The following is a 22,005-nucleotide window of genomic DNA, read 5'->3' as shown; positions in this document are numbered from 1 at the left end:
TCTTGTACGTTGTCCCCATAATAAATCCATTTCCTTTCTTACGGCTGAGTAAATACTAACTTGGCAATGTAAAAGCTTCACCAACTAAAAAGTAAATGGCAAACAGCAAATAATATCAAACAATATCCGTTGCCATATACGACTAATAAAAGTGAAAGCCGACGTCATCCTTTGCAATCAGGGACCAGAGGCAACAATAAATCCTAGATACACATAAAAAAATAAAAAAAATACCGCCACACATGAGGTAAATATTATTTAAAAAACCAAAACACGTAGGCAACACAAAGTACAAATCGCACTCAATCAAAATCACCTCGAGACCACACCAAAGACACCAGCGAAAGCTTAAAAGATGAAATCCTCTGAAAGTTGGAAGGACTGGTACAAGGAGATCTCTCTCCCCCTCACTTCCTCTCTCTCTCTCTCCATATATAGCTCTGCCTTGGCCAGACTGCCAGCAGCAAAAAAAGTATAGCAACAATTGAAGCAAAGACAAATTCAACACAGAAAACTGTCATGTACGAGGATTTAACAGATTTAAATTCTATTTGGCAAACGCTGCAAGGACTGGGCGAGAGCACATCCTTTTGTTGGGTGGCCCGCACAGGGCACGCTCCGAGTGCTGTCGTTTAATATTGACCAAAGGCTTTCTCGCTCTCTCTGTCTGTCTCTCTCTCTCTCTCTCTCTTTTTTGCTACTGTTTTGGCAGTTTTGTGTGGGCTAATATGCTAGCCACGCCATGTGGCAGTGTTGTAGCTTTGTTGGGCTGCAGTTGCTTCATGCCAGGCCAGGCCAGCCACTTAGCCCACATTAAGAGGCGCCTCGTTGTAGCAGGCCATGTGCAAATATTTATCGATTGGCATGACAATCCAATTCGTTATGCTTAAAACTACGGGCGCCATGTGTCCAACTGCCTCACGAGGTGCCAATTCATACACACACACGCACACACATGTACACAGAGAAGGAGACGGGCTGAAGGAAGTGGCACAGAGCTTCCCTTTTTGGGATATTAAATGAAAAATCAGCACATCCAGCACCTGCCCAACCTGGCTTCGTCTCGTGCCTGGCCTATTTTGCATGTGTGCCAGCATTTTTACGCAAATTGGCAGTTAAGACAGATTGGCCCGACGACTGGACACAAGTGGGTGTGTGTGCTCAAAAACCTCATCTCAATTGGGGCTTTGCATTTGTTTTGGCAGCAACAGCAGCAGCAGCAGCAGCAACTTGGCTAACAAGTGTTTTTTGTGGTAGGCTTTGGCACTAACTGTGCTTTCAGTCTGGCTCTTAATTAAAGTTGTTGTGGCTACCGTCCAGAGCCGAACGTGTTAATCTGCTGAAAACTGCAGGCGGTCACTGGAGCTCTGAAGACACCACATTGGCAAGGACAAGATAAAAGTATATAAGGACTGATTTATAACACACAACAGCCCAAATAGCTGGCTTAAATGGAGGTTAAGCAATATTTCCAAATAGTCGAGTTCAATATGGGCGCTTTTTCGACCCACAACCAAAAAATAAAACCTCGATAAGGGAGGACTGACAAAATGGTCTGAGTCAATTGAGTAGCGTAGACGGCAAACTGAGTTGTTAGGAGTTCGAATCCCCGAGAAGACAAAAGACAGAATTTGCAAAGATCAACTCTGAATTTTATGTATTTTATAACACTTTAAACTTTGCCAATACTGGAATCAATTGTTTATGGTCAAAGTAACTGTTGAAATCTAAATACAAATTATCAAAATATTTTGGCGAGGATCTAAGTTATAATCAAACAATGTATTTAAAAAGCTGCATACACTCACCTTAAAATATGTAGGGCACATAGTGCATCCACAGTGGATATGATTGAATGAATAAATGTTAAACGTTTGCAGAAATGGATATGAGCATGCCATTGATAAAAGGCCTCCAAGTATGTGCTTTAAAATGATTTCTCCTCTTGCCAATGATACATTTGCGTCTCTGCAACTGCTGCTTGAGTGACATTTGCTGCCTCGATATGGCCAAGTCGCCTTGGAAAAGGGCATTTCCAGCCATTTCCGGCGCGTTGCGTGTGTGCGTCTGTGTTTTGTGTCGCGTTGCCATTAGGCATCCGCCGCTGGACAGCAGCAGAACAACGCCGGAGCCTCCAAGCAGCAGCAGCAGCAGGAGCAGCCGGAGAAGCTCTCAGCTGCCACTCAGCACAAATTTTCGGCAGCATGCTTTTCCGGTTTGCGAACGCAGCAGCGCGGCCGGCGATTCTTGCGCGCCGTTCAGCTTCCTGCTCCTCCAGGCCCAGCCCCCTCAGGATCACTCTAGTTCAATAAGGATTTCCGTTTCAATTCGTGCGCTGCGCCATTGTTGCTCTCAACTTCGCAGTCGCCATCGCAGTCGCCGTCGCCGTCGCAGTCGCTGCTTTTGCTGGCGTTGTCCATTTTCGTTTATCGAATTTTTCACTTTGACGACCTTTTGGGCAGAGGCTCGAGTTTTTACACTTTTAGCAACAATTTCCTTGGCCCGTTCGCCCGCTCGCCCTTGCCTTTTATTATTTATTTATTTTTGTGCTGATTTCATGCGTTTGCCTTGCGACTTTTCGGCTGCTTTTTGTGCTTGATTTGCTTTCCAATTTTCAATGTGTCACTTTATGAGCGGGACCATTAATCAAAAAACAAGAAAAAAGAAAACCCAAAGAAGAGGCGAACCTGAAAAGAGCGTCAAGAAATTATTGCTTAAATAAGCGTGTTTTCTTTTTATTATTTTTATATAGAAAAGGCAGACCTTGTGAATTGAAGCGACCACAAAAATGTTCTGAGTTGGCAATTCTGAAAAAGTTTTTCACCCCTGCCACGTTAGCGCGTTTCTTATTGATTTTGTTTTTCATGCGTCATTTGGCTGGCGTTTTGCATGCAGCACCCAAATTGCGACGCCTCAGTGGACTGAGACAGTCTTGAGTGCATAATTTATAGAGTTTAGCGCAATGAGCGCCACATTTAAAAAACAACAAATCAATTACAAGGAAGGCTGAGAACGCGCCGCTGTCAAAGACTGACTCAACATCTGCGGATGTGGGAGGGTATCTGTGACAAAGACATCAGGGAAGTTCAAGAAAAACCTTTAGTATGCGAAGTACGTTTTGTGGAAATGGTTTACATTAATTTGCATTATTTAAATTATCCATCTACTTAGAATTGCATTTATAACAGCAGCTATTACTCTTATATATGCCTCATTTCTGATAAGTAAGTTTACTTTATGATTCGTTTTTAGTTAAATAAGTTAAATATCAAACAATTTTTTTTAAGAAATTTATTTATATTTTTAATGCCGTAAGCAGCACGTTGCGCACTCATAAAAACTTGACTTTATATTATAAATAGAAAATACATCAATATTGATTGCTAATCAATTTTAGTCTTGTTACTACCTGTATATAAATAAAATAAAATAATATTATGAAACCTAATTTAAGTTTATATACTATACTATACTAAACTATAATCGTATTAGGCCCCTAAAATATATCAAATAATCTCTACATTTAATTAATCCCCCACTAAGCTTTTTAATGTACATATCTATCAAGAACTTCCCACGAACAATAAATCACATTTAGCAATCTAATTGTGCTATAACATGTTTATCTATAAAACCAAACTACCCACTCTGAATAAAACTCAGTTCAGCTGCCACTTTGTTAGTCGGGATCTTCAAAGACAAACGCATCTGGCAAGTGGCGAAAAAAAAATTAAAGAAATTTTAAAACAGCTCTTGTACAACATGTCGTATGCGGAATGGGGTGGAGCAAAGGCAAAAGCAAGACGAAGACCAAAGCCCAAAGCCCAAAGACAAAGACATTCCCGCTGTTGTCGCATTTCTTTTGCAAGTGTCAAGTGTCAACGGCAAAATGATTAGGTAGGCGTTTCCAACAACAACAGCAACTGGTACTCTTGGCTGGATTTGTGGGCGTGTTTCTTGTGTCTCTTGTGCGACTCTGCCCCGAAAAGCTATTAAACCACGGCCTGGCAGCAGCGACTGCCAGTCAGGATAGGCAAGCCAATGGCCCCCATTCTCCACGCTTCCTTCTTTTGGCACTGTCAACGCCAGCTGCGACTCGACTTCAAATTTCCCAGTTCGCAGTTCCCCAGGTCGCAACTCAAACTCCAACTGGGGCACCGACTACGGATACAGCTGCAAGTTGCAAGTTGCAAGCTGCAAGCTGCAACTTCCATTTAGTATTTTAGTTTATAGTGCAGTTTTGATTTCAAAATATTATGACGACTGTTAAAGTTATAACTTTACGGCGAACTCATTCAACTTGAAATTGAAATAATTTTTAGCACTCGCTTTGCTCTGTCTGGCATTCTGCTTTTTATACTTTTTATGTCTTCATCATTCATATTTATGCATTTTTATTTTAATTTCGCCTGGCACTTGGCTCTTCTAACTAGTCGCGACTCCACCCACTCCCACAAAGGTGCCATCGCCTCGCCCGCAGACAGGCGGCATCTTTTTCTAGCCCCATGTGCGTGGGGGGCGTGTGTGTTGTGCCTCCCGGCACACTCCCACCACAGTCACAGCCTGGAGCCATTTTGACAGCTCTTTGGTGAGTGGCTGCCAGTCTTCTGCCAGTCGTCCGGTGAATCGTTCACATTTATGACTGTTAGGGCCAAAGGTTTTTGTGTTTTATGAGCTGAAATTGTTGTGCAAAAAGCAAACGACATGGCACCAGAATCGTAATGCCAGCCCAGGTTGTTAAAAGTAAGCACAGCGAGCTCACAAATGGGTACGGAAAAAATGTTACATAAATATGTAAGCTTTATATAAGAAAAAACTGAAACGATAACTTCAGCTGCCCACGTTGTGAAAAATGTAACTAACAGTTATGATTTATTTTTAATAATTCAGATTCAATGCTCATAAAAAAGTAATCCGTATATGCAATATGAATATGTAGTGAGGCTCTCAAGATATTATGGAAGCAACAGATAAATATATATTGCAATCGTGCTTCAATATGTTTTATATTTCCCCAAAGCTTATACAAAAAGAGAAAGCAGGGAAAACTAGCATTTTTTCGGCCGTGCAGCCAGAATAAATGTATCTATAAAACTCTACTTCAAATGAAATCAATTCGCATATCTTTCGATATTTTAACTTTACCAACTTGCATTAGCCCTTTATCAATCTGCTGAGCGTTAACAGCTCACCATTCAAATGAACACTCCCTTGGACACATTTCGGACACTTTTTTGCAGGCATGGTCGCCGCATATTTCACGCCTAATCATCAACTGCAATTTCCACGGCCCCCACAACCTACGCAAAAAAAAAAGGCAAACACTTCACACTCGCTGGCACAGGGCGATTATTATACCCCAGGCCCAGCGTTGTTGAGGATGTGTACGATGAGGCTTCAGAGTTTGCCATTTACATGGCCATAAAATATAAGCCAGGCAGGGCGGCAAACGGAAAACTTTCGCTGGCAAAGCGAAAATTCCCAGAGCCATAATTTTTAACACAAAACGTCTCTGACGCCGCATAATTGCAGCGTAATTTTTGCGCAATTAATTTCAATGTCTGGCCACGGAGCCCTCTCTAAGCCATAACCTTAGCCAAGAAGTTAGCCAACGCGAACTGCAACAACAACAACAACAGCAAACTGCAACTGGCCAACAGACGCTTGCTTGGGGGAGTGAGCTATGTCCGGCAGACCCAAGCTAAGCCAATGGCGTTGAATTGTTTGCCATATTCGCATGTGACGATTTTTCTTTTTCTCTATGCATTTTTTTTTCTCCCCAAAACGACCTCTGCGACCCAGTCGCCTTGTGCGACTTTTGTATGCAATTAACAAAAAACACAATGCAAAAATTTGTGGGTACAACACTTTGCACTTTCCGTTGTACTCGAAGTCGTCCTAGTCGTCGTCGTCGTCATCGTCGTCTACAGCCTTGTCTGCTGCCTTTGACCATGAGATGCTCTTTTCAAAACATTTACAGTGGGGTATAATTCTTGGGTCAAACACATTTGCAACTCAAGTAGCTGACAGTACTCAGGAATTTAGTCCAGTATAATATAATTATTTGTCAATAACTATTAATTGCAAATTAAAGTATCGCTATTATTTACCTTTAAAAATGATATATATTATTCTCACAGTTTAATTTGTTCTATTCAATTATTGGAAGAAATTCATCTTGGGCCAGGGATCGACTTTATACATAAGAAACATGTATTCACATTGCACATTTCTAAAAATGATTATTGCAATATTTTTTTTGTTAATTGGGTTGAATTTTATCCCAAGGATAACCTAATGCTATAATATAATACTAATAATCTCATACTAAGCCAAGATTAATATAACTTTTCCTCCAACAAATTCTATTATTCAATATTCTTTTATTTTTTATAGAGCACTCAACTGTCGATGCATTTTTGCTACTTGTATTTCTAGTAGCTAGCTTTTAATTTTCATGTGGCAAAAAACTGCGTCCATTATACAAAAATATTTTTGCCAGTTCTTTGGTCGTCGTCACTTTGCAGCATTCCAATGATAAAGTGTTTTTTGTGTCGCTGCCGCCGTCGCCTGGCACGGAAAATATATATTAAAGAAAATGTTAAAAATTGCTAAAATGGTTTTTCTATTGTTCTGTGGCCGTTGCCTGCATTTTTTCAGACGCGCTGCAGTAAAAAATGCCAGGCAAAAAATTGTTTATTACATTTTTAGCTCTGCACAGAGGCGCACGGTAGAAAATTTATGCCCGACATTGAATGGTATGCAAGCCAGGGACCCAGGGGAGCTGCCCGGTGCTGCCGGGCCCGACCAAGGGCAGCTTTTGGCCCTGAAGCTGCGCTTTGGCTAAATTATGGCATATTTATTCGCTGGCAGGATGGCAGGATGGCATTGAACTTTGCTTGGATGTCATTTCAGCTGGTTAGGAACTGCGTGTCTTAAACCCATTGAGAATGTGACTTGCACAAAGTGTTTGCCATTGAGACAGCAACTAGGAAAGTGTTAAAAGCAAACTAAACAAGATTTAAAAGCTTAAACTTAGTATACATAACGACAAAAGGTGAGCTGCTTTTACAAAAACTTGTTAAACGTAGAAAACAAGGCAATTAAACCACTTGTCATGGGATGAAATACAAAAATAAAATAAAATAAATATTAAAAGGAATATGGTTAAGAATTGACAATTGCTTTACTTATGATGTGATCAGATGTCATCAGAATAAAAATGTGCCTCAAATAGGACTTGGATAATACTCAGACTCACTCGCATGCTACATTTAATATTAAATAAAATTTATTTTTAGCTACTTATAGCCGCAAAGTTCTAGTCTTGAAACTATTTAATAACTTTTTTTTGGTTCAATAATTTTTTTAATTAGGAAGTTATTTTTATTATGTTGTGGCCGCTTAAATAATACTATCACAATCTTGTCTAGAATTTACACCCATTTGTTTGCTCTCGTTTAGCACTTCTCTCCTCCTACTCCGGACGACGACTACTTAGTCTCGCTTGAGTTCCCACATAAAATATCCATAACATTAACCACAATTACGATGAAATTGTATACCCAAGGAAAATTGCAGCAAGCGAAAAATAAAATGCTTTTGTTGTAATTTTTTTTTTCTTTGCCGCCCACAAAGCCCAAATTAAAAAATGGTTAAAAAATATTTTTCTATTAATTTTCCAAGCTGTCCTTTTTTGCGCTGACGCTGGCGTTGGCGTCGTCAACATGTGTTGCATGTGGCAATTAAATGCCAGGCAACACACAACAGCAAAAAGAAAGCAAAAGCAGCAGCAACAGATACAAGCAAAGAGAAAGAACTGCTTTCTTTGGCAACCCGAAGATCAAATACCCTTTTAGACAAGTACTGCAATGAGAAAAGAAAAGCTCAGAATTTGTAGAGCTTGGTTTAGATATCTGGCAAATCAGCAAAGTTTTCTATGCATACACTTAAGTAACAGCCGATTGTTTCTATAGAGTTAAGGAATACAATATCATCGTCGCCAACTTTGTGAAGATATTTTGAAAAGCAAAAAAGTTTTTTGTACAGGAACTAAATCCGACCGTATGCGATACATGTACCATCTACAACATAAAATCAAATCGGCTGCTGATCAAGAATATATACTGCGTGGGGTCGCAGACATCACCTGCTATGTGTTACATATTTTATGAGAAAATAATAATACCCTGTTCTAGGGCAAAGAAACAACTTGAATTGCATCGTGGGGCTGCTGGTGCTGCCTGTTGGGCGCGTAATAATTTTTGGCGCAGAGTCTCGCGTCTTGGAGTGCAAATAAAATGCCGCTTTTTAGTGACTCAGTTGGCGGCAGTCGGCCGGCAGTTTGGAGAGTGCGAAAATAATATGGGCAGGCCGCAGGCAACGGTACTTCAGCGAGCAGCTGGCAAAGCCGGTGCGGGGAGCTAGACTGAAAGCAGTGTGGAGAAGTGCCGTGGAGCTTGGGGTTGTGGGACTCGGAGCCCAGGCATAGAAAACTAAATGAATGACATGCCAGGGCGTCTGCAATGTCTGTCTGCGAGAGTGCAGAGTGTAGCCGGGGCAAGGCAACGGTGCGGACTGGGAACGGGGCAACTTGCGGTCGAACGCCTGCCAGGGACCGTCTGCGGCGCTGGCTTCAATTAATTTTCGACTTGGTTATTGTTTGCGGGTGTTAATGGTGCACGTTATCAGCGGTGCAGCCGGGGGAGAAGCTGCAACTAAAGCCCTGGCCGGGTGGTGCAGTTAAGCTGCAGCTGCTTCGGGCAGTGGGCTATGTGGCGGCTGCTACTGTTGACGCTCCGCCGGCGACGGTTATTGTTAAATGTTTTGCTAGCATTTGTTGCCTGAATTATAATCTCTATGTATAAAGCTGTGAGTCCTGACTAACTGACTGATTGGCGATCAACGCGCAGCCCAAGTCGTAGCAGTTAGTGTTAGTGCATGTTAAAACAAGGTTATTGGACATTCCACCAGTGAGTGTGAAAAATTCATGGAAAGCGGATTAGTCAAAACTTTTTTGTTAAACATCCGATCGGCTTTAAATTCAATTTCAAGGATTGCTAAGGAATAGACGTGGCTGGAAGATTCATGTCTAAAATTGTAAAACACTAGCTAGCTAATAATAGAAATTTAATTAACTATGCATGAAGGAAATCAAGTGCATTTTCCTTTCCATCATTGCGCTGCATATTATTCAAATTTATGTCTGTCATAAACTTAGCACAAGGCAACTGGCTTAGATCTAAATGCTATAAAACTAAATTATTGCTATAATAAAATAATTTTAAAAGATCATATCTCATCTGAATCTTTCACACATTTTGCATATCTTGAAGAGGACACACCCCAGCCCCTCGCCCATCATCGCTAACCGAGTGCACTTTGCCAGTCATATGGCTACCAAGCTACGCGCTTCGACCTCTGTCAACTGCATGCTCTGACCCAATGTCCGCCTCCGATGCCTTCCCTGAACCTGCCCCATAGATCGCATCACGTTGAAAAGCGACGCCGCTTTTCACGCATCTGTTTTTTTTTTGTTGTTGCGCTTTCGTCACATAAAAAAATTTGCATTTGACTGCGGCTACCGAAGAAACGGTGCCAGTGCCAGTGCCAGTGCCAGTGCCAGCCCACAGACAGATAACCAACAACCCAATAGCGGTTCCCCAGCTGGCCCCCCTCACCTTTTCTACAAGTCAACAAAGTGGAGCCTTGGCGAAGCGACCAGCTGCTGTTTCATTGCAATTGCAACTACTGCGAACATGGAGCGCATTAAAAGGCCGACCCGTGGCCATAAAAACTATGCGACTCTCTGTGTTCAAGTGGCGGCTGGCAAATTTTATGCCTTTTATTTGGGACTATGCCGCCAACAACAACAACAACAACAACAACAACAACAACAACAGCAGCAGCAACAACAACGACACCAAGAGCGACAATAACAACAACGAGTGCGACAACAACAAGGCACATTTGCAACTTTGCTGCCACTTCCACTGTCAAGTTGGCGTAAAATTTTTCATTTCGCATATGAAAGGAAGTGTGGGCGCCAGTTTGGGGCCCCCAACATCACCCTGCTATGGGCTCCACTCTCGCAGCCACAGATACCATAACAGATACCCAGGCCACAGCCGCAAAACGGCCTCAACGTTTGTCGTTTAGTTTTCTTCTTTATTTGAATTTTTTTCTTAGCTTTGGTTTTCTTTTTGCATTTTATTAATTGCTTGAGTGAATTCGCGTCGGCATTTGCCGCTTGCCTGCAAAAAATTTCCTTTGTGTTTTCTCGCTTTTGATCTTTTTCGAGACACTTAAGCATAGACTTTGAATATGGCGAACATGGAAACTATCATGATAGAAATTAAAAAGTGCTTTTAATAGAGATTGCCCCGATATGAATGGTACTGAAATAATATGAGAGTGTGAATACTTTTACTCTACACTACTTTATAGTGAAGCCTAACGAGAAATGAGTCCTTATGAAGCATTTTCAATTGTAGTCCTAATTAAATAATTTACCATCCACTTATTATTATTTACATTTTAATAAAAATATAATTTTTCCAGCAAAGTAAAGTTACTTTATAACGAGTCCAAAAGGTTAAAGGAAAGCATTTTTATAAAATTAATTAATGAACAAATATATCAATTGCAAAATGTAATTTTAACTGTATTAAATATGCATTAAGCAGAAAAGTTTACGGAATTATATTTATTATTGGTTAACTGAAAAGTTACACTACACTCATGCAGCGTGTATAATAATTAATGTACGTCAAATTAAGTATGTAGTTTAGTTTAATTAATTACATACTAATAAAAGAAAGAAATTAAAATTGTCGAAATGCTAATAATTTCTATAAGCATAAGGCGAACAACTCCAAATGCAGGGTAAGAAGACCTCTTCAAATGGTTTCTTCATGTAATGAATCTAGGCGTTCTTCTTTTTTAAAGAATTAAATTCGACTCTCATGTTACGACCGTGGTCAAAAAGGCCAGAATTGTTTGGGGTTTCATCAAGCGATGATCAAAGGAGTTTGACGACCCATTTCATATCTCTGCTACGACCTATTCTAGAGTATGCCTCATGTATCTGGTCGCCACAATTTTCTATTCACCAATTGAATCTGTACCGAAACAATTCTTGTTGTTTGGCCTTCGTGGTTTCAGCTGGGATCCTTGTGTGCAGTTATCGTAATACTCCAGTAGACATCTGATGATTAATCTTCCTTCTTTAATTAATCGTAGAAATATGCTTGGTGTTATATTTATTCAACAGTTAATTACGGATAAAATTGACTCTTCTGGGTTGACTAGCCAACTAAGCTTCTCTGCGCCTACTAGACAAATACGTTTTTTCAACTTTTGTTCAACTAACTATGCCTTGCAATAACCGTTCCGAGTCCTCTGTGATGATTACAACAATCATTATAAAGTATTCTGCTCTGAGTGTTCTCTTCCTAGAGTCATCTACTTTAAACTATTAAGCAAGTAGATAGTAGATAGTCTTAGCCCATAGTCTTAGTGGGGTGGGATGCAGCCCATTGCATCGGGATTCGAACGAATGTTTTGAATATTTCAGAGATTGGCAGTAAATATAACTTTCCAAACCTATATCTAAGTACCTTAAGCCTCTCGCCCAATTAGTCCAACTTTGATTTAGGTTTTATATTTAATATGAATTGGCCTTTGATTTCTACAACTTTCACTGTTTTCTCCTGATGTCAACAGTTACAGTGCCTGCAATAAATTTGACTATCGCGTGTAGACTTTTGCCAACTTTAATTTTGGCTGCTTAAAACTTGGCACGGTCCTTCGTTGTTGCAGTCTTTGTTGTTGTTGTTGTTGTTTTTGTCGCATTTCCGGCTGCCTAAAGGGCAAACATCAGACTGATGCCATCGCATGTCCCCTTGCACGGGTCCCAGCATTTTCGTTGAGTTTTTCGCGCTGTTTATATTTTTGTATTTTGACACGTTTTGGCATATCGCTGAGCTGGGAGACAGAGTAGGGGCTTTAGGTCTGACATTTTACATAAATTTTGCTTGCTCAGAGCTCAGAAAATCGTGCCGAGGAACTGCGCAACGTTGGCAGCGACTGTTGCCAGCAACTGCCACATGACTTGCTGTCATGTGACAAAAACGCGACAGTTTGCAAGGTCACGTCACATTAATTTGCTGACAATGATGTATTTAGAGGGCGCAGTGGATGGTATAGAAACAGTGAGCCAGCTATTGGGCTGGCCTGCCTGTCTGTCTGACATTCTTAAAGGCACGCCAATTAAGTTGCAGCATTTAAAAAATGTCTCGACAATTATGCTACATTTTTAACAATTTTTCAACATTTTCTCTTGCATTTTCTGTAATTGCAGCGTGAAATGCGCGAAGCTTGGATAAAATCTCGGAACGTGTGAAATTCAACAAAAAATATATATATATAAAACAAGAACCAAACAAACGTCAAAATGCCTGCGATAAAATTACTGAAATTGAATTCGGCTCCTTCGGAGCGCGAACCGAAGCAACAACATTTGTCTATTGATTGGCCCGGCGAAATTGGAAGGGCCGCACTCCGTGGACGTCAGCTCGAGTACAACAGCTGCTGGCATTTTGCAACAAATTATTTAAAAAGTTATTGCCACATTCAGCGTCATGGTGTTAATAACAATAAAACTTTATGCTGGCTGACATTGACTTTGATTTTATTGAGCGGACCCAGTGCCACGGGCATTGCTGCAGAGGCAGCAACTGTGGGCAGCCCAGCTGGCTCAGCTGTGGGCGTGGCAGCATTGGAAATTGGTAAGTAAATGAGGTGCATTACAATGCCAAATTACCTGGCCAGAATGTCAATATGTCTTTGAAGTTCGATTTTTAAAAATTAATTCTTACTCCACCTCTAGAAAAAGGAGAGAAAATAAATTCAGTTTCCTTTTAGGAGAGACAGAGAGAGAGAGAGAGAGAGAGAAAATTTAAATTTTAATATGAGAAAAATTAATTAATTTTCTTTTAGAGGAAGAGAATAAGAGAATAAGGCATCGATTTTAATAAAATTTAAATATGTTAATATTAATATTTTATTCAGATTTTCGATTTGTATTAAATTTTAATATTAAAATATTTAAATTTTTTAAATTTAAATTCGTTTTATACAAGTACCAAATTATGTTTATTGTCCGCTTATGCAACTAATTATTAACTTCCTCAAGTTATGAATATCAAGAGAAATATAAAACATTACCCAAGATATATAATGTTCAAGCCACATAAAAATCCCAAATAATATAATCAAGTGGTCAAATAAATATTTTGACAGCTATAAAAATATAATATAAGTTAACTCCCAAGTTTTGACAGATACCCTCAAAAAATTATAGCAAAGTATTCACGAAAAATTCCCCTACTTCTGCTTTTCAACACATTACATATTGTATGTTAATATCATCATATCCTCTGCAAGGGCTCAACAGAAGAAACATTTTTATGAATGGCTATTATAAATGCAATAAATTCACAGTTGCACATTTCATGTTTTTGTTTTTTTAACTCAAGTATCATCATATCATACACAAAAAAAATATTTTTAAAAATTCATCTCTGACTCATTTTGTATTTTATATATGAAATCTAAAACGATTATTTCGTATTTGTTTATTAAATATTCATCACATATGCGCATTTTGTATATAGTATATGCAGCACGAAACTTCCACATTGATACACAATTTAACCGTTTTGACCAATTCCGATCCCCAGACCCCATTGACGCTTTTTCATGCCAGCTACCTTCTCTCACATGGCCGCTGAGCACAAATACCGTCTGTTCAGTTCCCATGACATAAAATTTATGCATTTTTATTTCGATAACACGCGCTCGCACACACAAAAAAACATTTTTTTTGTAAGGAAAAAAAACTTGTTCAAAATATAAAAAGGCACAAAAAGGTACAAAGAAATATTATGGAAAATATTTCGTGTATATGTAACAAAGCCAATTGGAAATGAATTTGTTGCCATACTTAGTTGGATGGACCAAAACTCAACAACACATTATATACATACATATAGAAAAAATATGAGATATGTTTATGCATACGAGGTACAAATTGTATTATGTATATTTTGTAACGCATGAATACACTAGGATGAAGTAGAGCTTGAGCTACGCCTCCCGGCAGAGTAGAAGAACCTAAATACCAAGTACAAACATCACCCCTATAGATCAGGCGACCCTCGTTCGGCTTCATTGCATGCAAAGCAATAGCTCGCCCGGACACACGACCATTTACCATTGCACTAAATACTATTAGTTGAGGTGGGGCAACTTAAGCCACAGTCCACAAATTTGCATTTGCATTCAGCAATCAACATAGAAATCAATCAACCGCAAAGGTATTGGGGGAGCACAGGACCGAAACAAGACAGAATCCAAACATCCTGACGCTCAAGTGTTTCCCAATAACCCAAACCGTAACTAATAACTGTTAAGCAGGAGCGGGAATAGAAGCGGGAGTGGGAGCGAAAGCGGCTGCAGGACCCGCTCAACCACAACCAATTACAGAAATTTACGCAAAGCGCCAGGATGCGCCGACGACGACGTCGTCATTAATAAACATGAGCCCGGTCCTAGGTCTAGGCCAGGCTCAAGGCGGTGCAAAAATGATGGGTAGCCGTTCGGCTAGGGCATAGGCACACGGTACCCGTATACAAATATATACATATATATATATATATATATGTGTGCCCACACATATTTAGCTAGGTGCTGAGTCGCTTCGACCAAATCGAAGCCGCAGCGGTGCTTTTGATAGATGACTCTGCCCGGACTGCCTGCCAACCTGCCTGCCTGCCTGCCTGCCTGCGTCTTGGTCTTAAACTTGGACGCTGCTCATTACCATTGCTGATTGGCTCCGTCGTGGCGGTGGCTCCCAATGCTCACGTGTGTGGTCGCGTCCATCACGGCCAGCTGGCGAAGCTCTGGCTTTGTTTCTGCACTCACACCACCCCACCCCCCTCGCACACAGCTGACTGTTATTGCTGCTGCTGTGCCATTCGTCTGCTGAGCATAACAAATTATCTTGTTGTGGGCCTCTGGCTCGTTAGCGAGCAACTTGTTTGCCAAAGCCAAAGATATAACCAATTAAGGATCATCGAAGTTAATATACACTCGGAAACTTGTATATAAATATCATATCATTTCAGAATTGGGTTAAACCACTAAACAATAGTTTAATCAAATGTGTTCACAGTTTGGGATGCTGTTTGCTGTTATAAATAATTGTAGTTTAATTTAACCTAATTTTCTTGAAATATTTTGTATATTATATATTTTTTTTAAACTCAGTCCCTGCTAGCTAAATATCACTTTTACACTTTACCAATTTCCTTCCTATATTAATCTTGAAATATTTCATATTTATTCCCATTGAGAATTTCGTACTTTAATCCGTTTTGGATACTCTTGTGCTAAATTTCAATAAAATATTAGTTCATTTGCTATTCAATCAATTTTAAGAGACAGAAAACACGCATAATAAAAAATTCGATTTCACATTAGATTTTCACGGCTCTTCTCACATATGTTCCTTTATAAATTTAAATAATATTAATAAAAATAATATTGACTTAGCATTTATCTAAATCTAAGACATATTTAATAATATTAGTACTATTATAAAACTATTCTCACAAAGCTAATATACCCCAAGCGAAGTGTATAACCGGGCCAGGTCAGTAGCAGGAAATGAATGAATCTGAATGAAAATCATGTTGTCGGTCGGTTGGTTATTCGGTCGGCTCTTCGGTTTACTTTGGTCTGTTTTGCTCGATTACGAATCGGTCGGTTGTTTGTGCAGCCAGTATTTATTTAAATGCGTAAATATCTGCATGTCTGACATATTTCATTTGACCGTAGGCGCGTTGAAATGTTGCTCGAATTGCTGCGCGGCGAGCAAATAAAAAATGACCGCAGCATTTAAACAGCATCTATATATACATATATATATATATATTATTTAAATTGATAACGTTGCCGTTGTCTTTTGAAATGCTTGTAGAGATTGGCATTGAAATCGTATGCCCCGTCGAAAAATGGTGCACGCACAAGATGTTGCACTCAATATCGATTGCCGCACCAAAGATTTATGTATGACAGTTAACAATACGAGGTCAAATTGTATATTGTCTTGAAGTCGCCAGGATCGTGCATACCTAAGATTCTTTAACAAGCAACTATTGGAGTTTGTTTTAAATATTTCTCTGTATACATTATCAGTAACATTTTAAGTATATACTAAAAATAACAGGGATATGCACAAGTTGACGGAACATTAAACTCTTGTGTAATATATTTATTTATTATTTAAAAACAGATTAATTTTAGATCTGACTGTTTATGTGTATTAAATACATTCTATATAATGTAAACAATTGCATCAAACGCTCAAATCTGACTAACATAATTATTTGATCAATTTCGCTTGCAAATCTTTATGAACACGTTAATATAAATGTTGTTTTAGCCACTTGCCAAAATCTTTTAAGTGTCTGTCACTTCAATGTCTCAGTTCAATCATTACCCACACACATGCTTTCAGGCCACATTTCCCATTAATATGGCTAACAATTTGGTGCACTGAAAACGCACCCAACTAACAGACAATTTGGCTGCTTAAAGCGCTCGAAAGCAATTTTCGAATTAATTGCTTGGCCAGCCCCGTAGCCCATTTACACAATATACAATATACAATATACACCCAGGCACTTTTACTTTCTAGCCTCAAATGGGCGACTTATAATAGCGCCAGCACACTATGAAAATCCCACACACGCCGTTGCAGCGGAATCTCTCAAAAACCACTTTCCGCGACTTGCAGAAAGAAAAAAACCTGATATGGATTGGCTTTAGATGTTGTCAGTTGTCGGTTGTCGGTTGTCGCTTGGCATCTCTGGCAGCAATACGATACGATACGACGGCCTAAAACAGTGGCCAAACGCGATAAACTAAACGCCAAGCGGCAAATGCTGAAATCCATGTAATTTGGCCCACTGGCCGCCAGCTTGCAGGCAGCACATAAAATATGTATGCATCTAAAATGCAGCCACCGACCAACAGCCAGCGCGACGGTGGCAATCAAAACTAAATGCAACACAAAGCCGCAACGGCAAAGAGCGCGGCGGGGGGCACTGGCGTTGCCGATGGTGACTTGTGGCTGCCACACTAGCTGCGTCTAACTTGTGGGGCACTGAGCGGAAATTATAGAGAAAATATGGACCAGTAAATAAAGAGCATACTCTAATGTGGAGTTCAGCTAAAATTCTAGTTACATGTAAGATATAAACAAATCATTCTTATTTGCGAGCTACTTCTGTACATGTTTAATCTTGCAGCTTTAAACTAAGCAATTTCTTTCTGAATTGCAGTGTTGAAAATCTTGGTAGCTTAAAAGCTTTTTCTTGATTTAAATAATACGCAATAATAAAATAATGCCCGAAGATAATAAAACAAACTAAGAATATAGAAATAATTTCTTCTATAACTACAAACTCTGTTTTAAAATTAAACTAAAGCTTAGCTAAGACTTTCAACTAACGCCATTGTAGCCCTAACACTTAAGCAAACGCTCAAAATTACGTAGACTGCATTTTTCGTTTGCCAAGCAAATAAGCCACTTCTCACTTAAGTTTAGTGCAGATTTTAAGTTAGTTAGTTGCTTGGCTACTGTGTGCAGCTGAATCCCTTGGGTGTTTTTAACGCTTTATATACTAAATAACATGACAGCCTTTTGAGATACATTTCATTTTACGTATTTAGATGCAGCGATAACACACATTTTGACAGCTCTGGCGTTCACGGCCTGCAGGCCTATGGCCATAGCTAATGTTGCTTCCAGGTTGCAGACCTGCAGCTGCATGCCGATAGCTGATGGCAGAGCGGCGATAAGAACCGAACCGAACTGAACCGAGCTGACATGCATGTCTGTGTGCGGAAAAAAATTAAATAACAATTAATAGCCTTAGCACCCACCAAACACAGACCCAGTCCCAATAGCAATCTCTCTTCCATTACTGGGCACTCGGCTGGCCACAAGAGGGAACAGATTTTGCATGGTCAGTCGATAAATTAAAAGGCTGTGCAAACGCGCGCTGATAACTTGGCGACGATTAGGAGACAAGGCACAGCGACATGGAACATGTTTTGCTTATGGTATAATTTTTCTTCTTGTTTCTCTTTTTTTACTTTGGGATTTATGTGCGCTGCGATAGAGCGTAAAAGTGAATGTTCGAAATGTGGTGACATGCATTTAAGATACTTTGCTTATAAATTATGTTAATTTATAGCCATATCTAGCCTGCGCCGTACAAAATGTTTTACATATATGTATGTGTCGGTATCTGTATCTGTATCTGTATCTATCGCCGATAGTTGCTGTTGTTTAATGTTGCGTGTTAGATGTTTGTCACGTCCACTTCCATTTCCACAGCTCGTTTTCGGTGTTGTGCTGTATTTTGGCTACCTACAATTAATCAGCACATTGCATCCGAGCCGGACCTTTTGTTTTGTGGCTTCAAACAACCGTTGCATCCGTTAGATACTATTGCTTATTGAAACCCAATTAAAATGCGTGCGTAAATTGCTTTACACGAATCTCTCGCTCACTTTCAGCCCTAACGAACCATAGCCAAAAGTTCTCTACTGCCACGGCCTGGGATTGTTGTGGGGTTCGCTGCTCATAAAGCACGCCTTGTTGCTTTTGTTGTTTATGAGCGCCGACAACAGATACGCGTCATTGAACGCGCTTCTCGCGCGGTGTCGGCGCTGTTTGCTCCCACTTTTCCACTGATGCCAGGCGCCCCAAACTTTTTGGCGCTTTTGAGACCCTCGACAGCTCAAACAAAAAGATATAGTACGTACAATTTTGCACAGTCGACAAATAAATACCCTGCTATATATTTGACCAAATAAAGCTTTTTTAAAGCGACATAAACTTAAAACAAATTGGTTTTTATGTTAAATAAAATGTTTTCATGTTAAAAAAAAAATATATATAGTAAAAATCCAAATATAATGTGCGACAACATGATGGAAAATCTTTCCAATAAAATAAACTTATACAGAACTTTAAAAATATAATATTAAATATTAAAATACAATTTTTTACTTTTACACATTACTTCAGAAGTTAAATATATTTACATATATGAAAATGATGAATACAAAAATAAATTTATTACGAAAAATAAATTATATAAAAGTTATAAATGTCAAATGGTTTTAAGTGACCTTTTAAGCAAAGTACTTCGTTCAGGTTTTATTTAATAATAGTTTTAATGAAATGAAAAATTATTTATTAAAATTAAAATTGTCAAGGGAAAATATAGATATTGAAGTTCTAATCGAATATATTAGTTTCTATGTCAATAAGGCATTCTCATATGTTGCCAAAGCACAAATATATTTCGCTTAATTGGGGAAATACTAATTGAGCTGAAATGCAAAAGCCAAACCCCATAGGAACAATGCTAATAAAGTCTTCGAGAATATGTATGTGTTTATATCTCGCACTCTGTGGCTACTATTAATATTCCCTTTCTCACTCTAGTCTATCCGAAATGTTTGCTTACAATCTGCCATGGATTATGGATGCCGAAAACCGATTTCATGAACCAACCAATCTTACAGACCTCTTGCCCGCATAACCGCTGGCACCATGCTTTGACTTGCATTGAACTGTAAAATTTGTGCAATTTTCAATTTCATAAAGTTGCGCGGTGTTTGTTTGTGTTGTTTTACGCTCGGGCTCAAAGAACTTTGAATTATGATTATCGCAAAAAACACACAAACACAAGCACACACACACACACGAACCGGGAGCATGCGGATGCCAGCTTGGACGCACTGCAGCGGACATACCCGGCCACGCACTCAAGTGCAGTTAATTAAATTTTGTGCAATTTATTTTGCGCAAAACTTTACCAGCAAAACAACAAGTTTAACAACAGCAACAACCACTGTTGTTTGCGCCGTGCGTTGTTTACTTTTCACTTTGTAGTTTTGCATTTTGCCGTCAGAGTTTTGCGAAATAGTTTTCCACATGCCACGAGAGGGGCAAGCGAGCAGCGCATCTACTCGTTGAATTCAATAGATCTAGCCCCCGAACCACCCAATGGGGCTCATTCATTGTTTATGCAGTAAATAAAACGTTTCTCCATTTCTAGCCCATTGCCATTGATTTGGCATAGTTTCCACAGCTTTGTAATCATCACTTCTGGGATGGGTGGAGCAGGGGGAAGGGAGTTACTTCTGTCATAATTGATTACCCACACATTATATAGAAAAGCTAGAGAACTGCGCGACCATCGATCAGACAACGGGAAACATTTCTCCCAACATAGTTTTTCTTCAACTTATTTTTCAATAATTAAAAATAATTTATGAGCAGCAATATGTCAGGGCGTAATGTAAATATTACCAACTGTAAGTTGTGGCCTCGCCTCTGGTAGGCGGTTCTTAGGGGGTCTTCTTCTTGAATGATTGCAACAATTTACGGGCACTGGCAAAGTTTTGCTGTCTGTGGATAATTAAGCAATTGCGTTTTGGCTAAATGAGTTTTTAGTGCAGTGCGTCGATGATGGGCTGGGTAAAAGCCAGAACATGCCCAAGAACTAGCGGGCCCATAAGTTCTTTCCCAGTAGATAAACACGGGGGAGTAGTTCGATAGGTTTTTGAGAAGATAATTACAGAAGTAGGAATAGCGATGGGATTAGAAAGCAAAATAGGGAAAATATTAAATACCAGTGTTAATGGGAGGACGACTAAAGATATGAAGCAGGAAAAAACCATAGTCCTTATTAATAACGAACTGTCTATACTTTAAGATATATTTGATAACAAAATTATTAATATTTATTATGTGTTTTAGAATAGAAACAGAAACATGCATATTTTTAGAAAGAGCCCATAAACTGGTCTATTTTAAACGAATTTTTACTAGTTGCTAGTCCTATTTATATTTGTGTAAAGAAAAGGTTAATCAGCATAAGAAAAGTAACTCCGATAGCTTCCCACAGTCCTAAAATTATTAGTTTTGATAATTCAAAACTAAAACAAATTTTAAGGAAATATACGATTAAATTAAAAAAAAAAACGAACGCTGTGACTCTTAAATCTCTGGATTTATTAGGCTTGAAGTACCTTATAAGGACCTAAGATCTTTTGCACCAGGCTTTATAAACAATGATAAACTTTACTAACCACCCAACTATTGAAAGCGGTTGAAAATTGCCAGCACCCAGTGAAAGAGCAAGACCTAGACCAAAATGGGACGAAGGCACGACCAAAAGTTAAAAGCGCTGCTAACAGTGTTGCAAGTAAAATGAAACTACGACGACAAGATGTAAAAGTATCTATAACTGCAGATGGTGCGATAGGGCTGTCAAGTGGGTATGCTCACTGGGTGCTCGCTGAGTGCTCGGACGCGGAGAATGTGCGCCGCCGCTGACCTTTGTCTAGTTTCCTGCTTTGGCTCAGCTGGCTTTGACTTATGGTGCTTAAGCGTTGACTGATTGCATCTAATTATTCACTGAATGATAATATTGTTGATATTTTTGTCTGCCTGGCTGGAGCTGCCAAGAACAACAGTTGATGATGCTGATGACGGCGTCTCAACGACCTATTCATGACCCTTTCGCGGTCTCCTGGGGGCCGCTGGCCGCTTGAGTGGAATTTCATTTGAAGCGTCAGCTGCTGCTGCTGCTGCTGCTGCTGCTGCTTCTGCTGCTGCTGCTGCTTCTGCTGCTGCTGCTCTATTCGACAAGTGGAGCCTGAATGATAATTGCGCTTTTCATGCAGTCTCACAGATTGATGGTAAATGGAAATTGAGTCTGCCGATTGTATCTTCTTTTCTCTCTGGCCATCTTGGCTCGTTATTTGATTTGCTTTGTTTCTCGTTTAATTAATTTATGCGTTTCGCCTGACAGGTGAGAAATTCTGTTGCATAGCATTTTTGATTTGTTTTAA

At 39.5% G+C, this 22,005-nt stretch overlaps 1 protein-coding gene and 1 long non-coding RNA gene across 4 annotated transcripts in view; one reads left to right on the top strand and one right to left on the bottom strand.

The window, feature by feature from the left end:
* LOC135439343 (uncharacterized) overlaps positions 1–22,005 on the bottom strand; it is a 130,213-nt gene that overhangs the window by 9,472 nt on the left and 98,736 nt on the right. For all 3 annotated transcript variants that reach the window (XR_010438037.1, XR_010438036.1, XR_010438038.1), the window contains one exon: positions 1,809–2,687. This is a non-coding gene — a long non-coding RNA (uncharacterized LOC135439343). The remainder of the gene's footprint in view (positions 1–1,808; positions 2,688–22,005) is intronic.
* Positions 1–22,005, top strand: part of Ddr (discoidin domain-containing receptor 2) — a 140,990-nt gene that overhangs the window by 25,703 nt on the left and 93,282 nt on the right. The window contains exon 2 of the mRNA XM_064698043.1: positions 12,362–12,788. Within this exon, the coding sequence (XP_064554113.1) occupies positions 12,455–12,788 (334 nt within the window). The 5' untranslated portion in view covers positions 12,362–12,454. The remainder of the gene's footprint in view (positions 1–12,361; positions 12,789–22,005) is intronic.

The sequence above is a fragment of the Drosophila montana genome, unplaced genomic scaffold, assembly GCF_035044405.1.
Source record: "Drosophila montana isolate Dmon_TW-CO22-7 unplaced genomic scaffold, ASM3504440v1 contig_402_1, whole genome shotgun sequence".
Taxonomy (NCBI): Eukaryota; Metazoa; Arthropoda; class Insecta; order Diptera; family Drosophilidae; genus Drosophila; species Drosophila montana.
The sequence above is the reverse complement of the archived record's forward strand: the minus strand, read 5'-3'. Positions and strand labels throughout refer to the sequence as shown.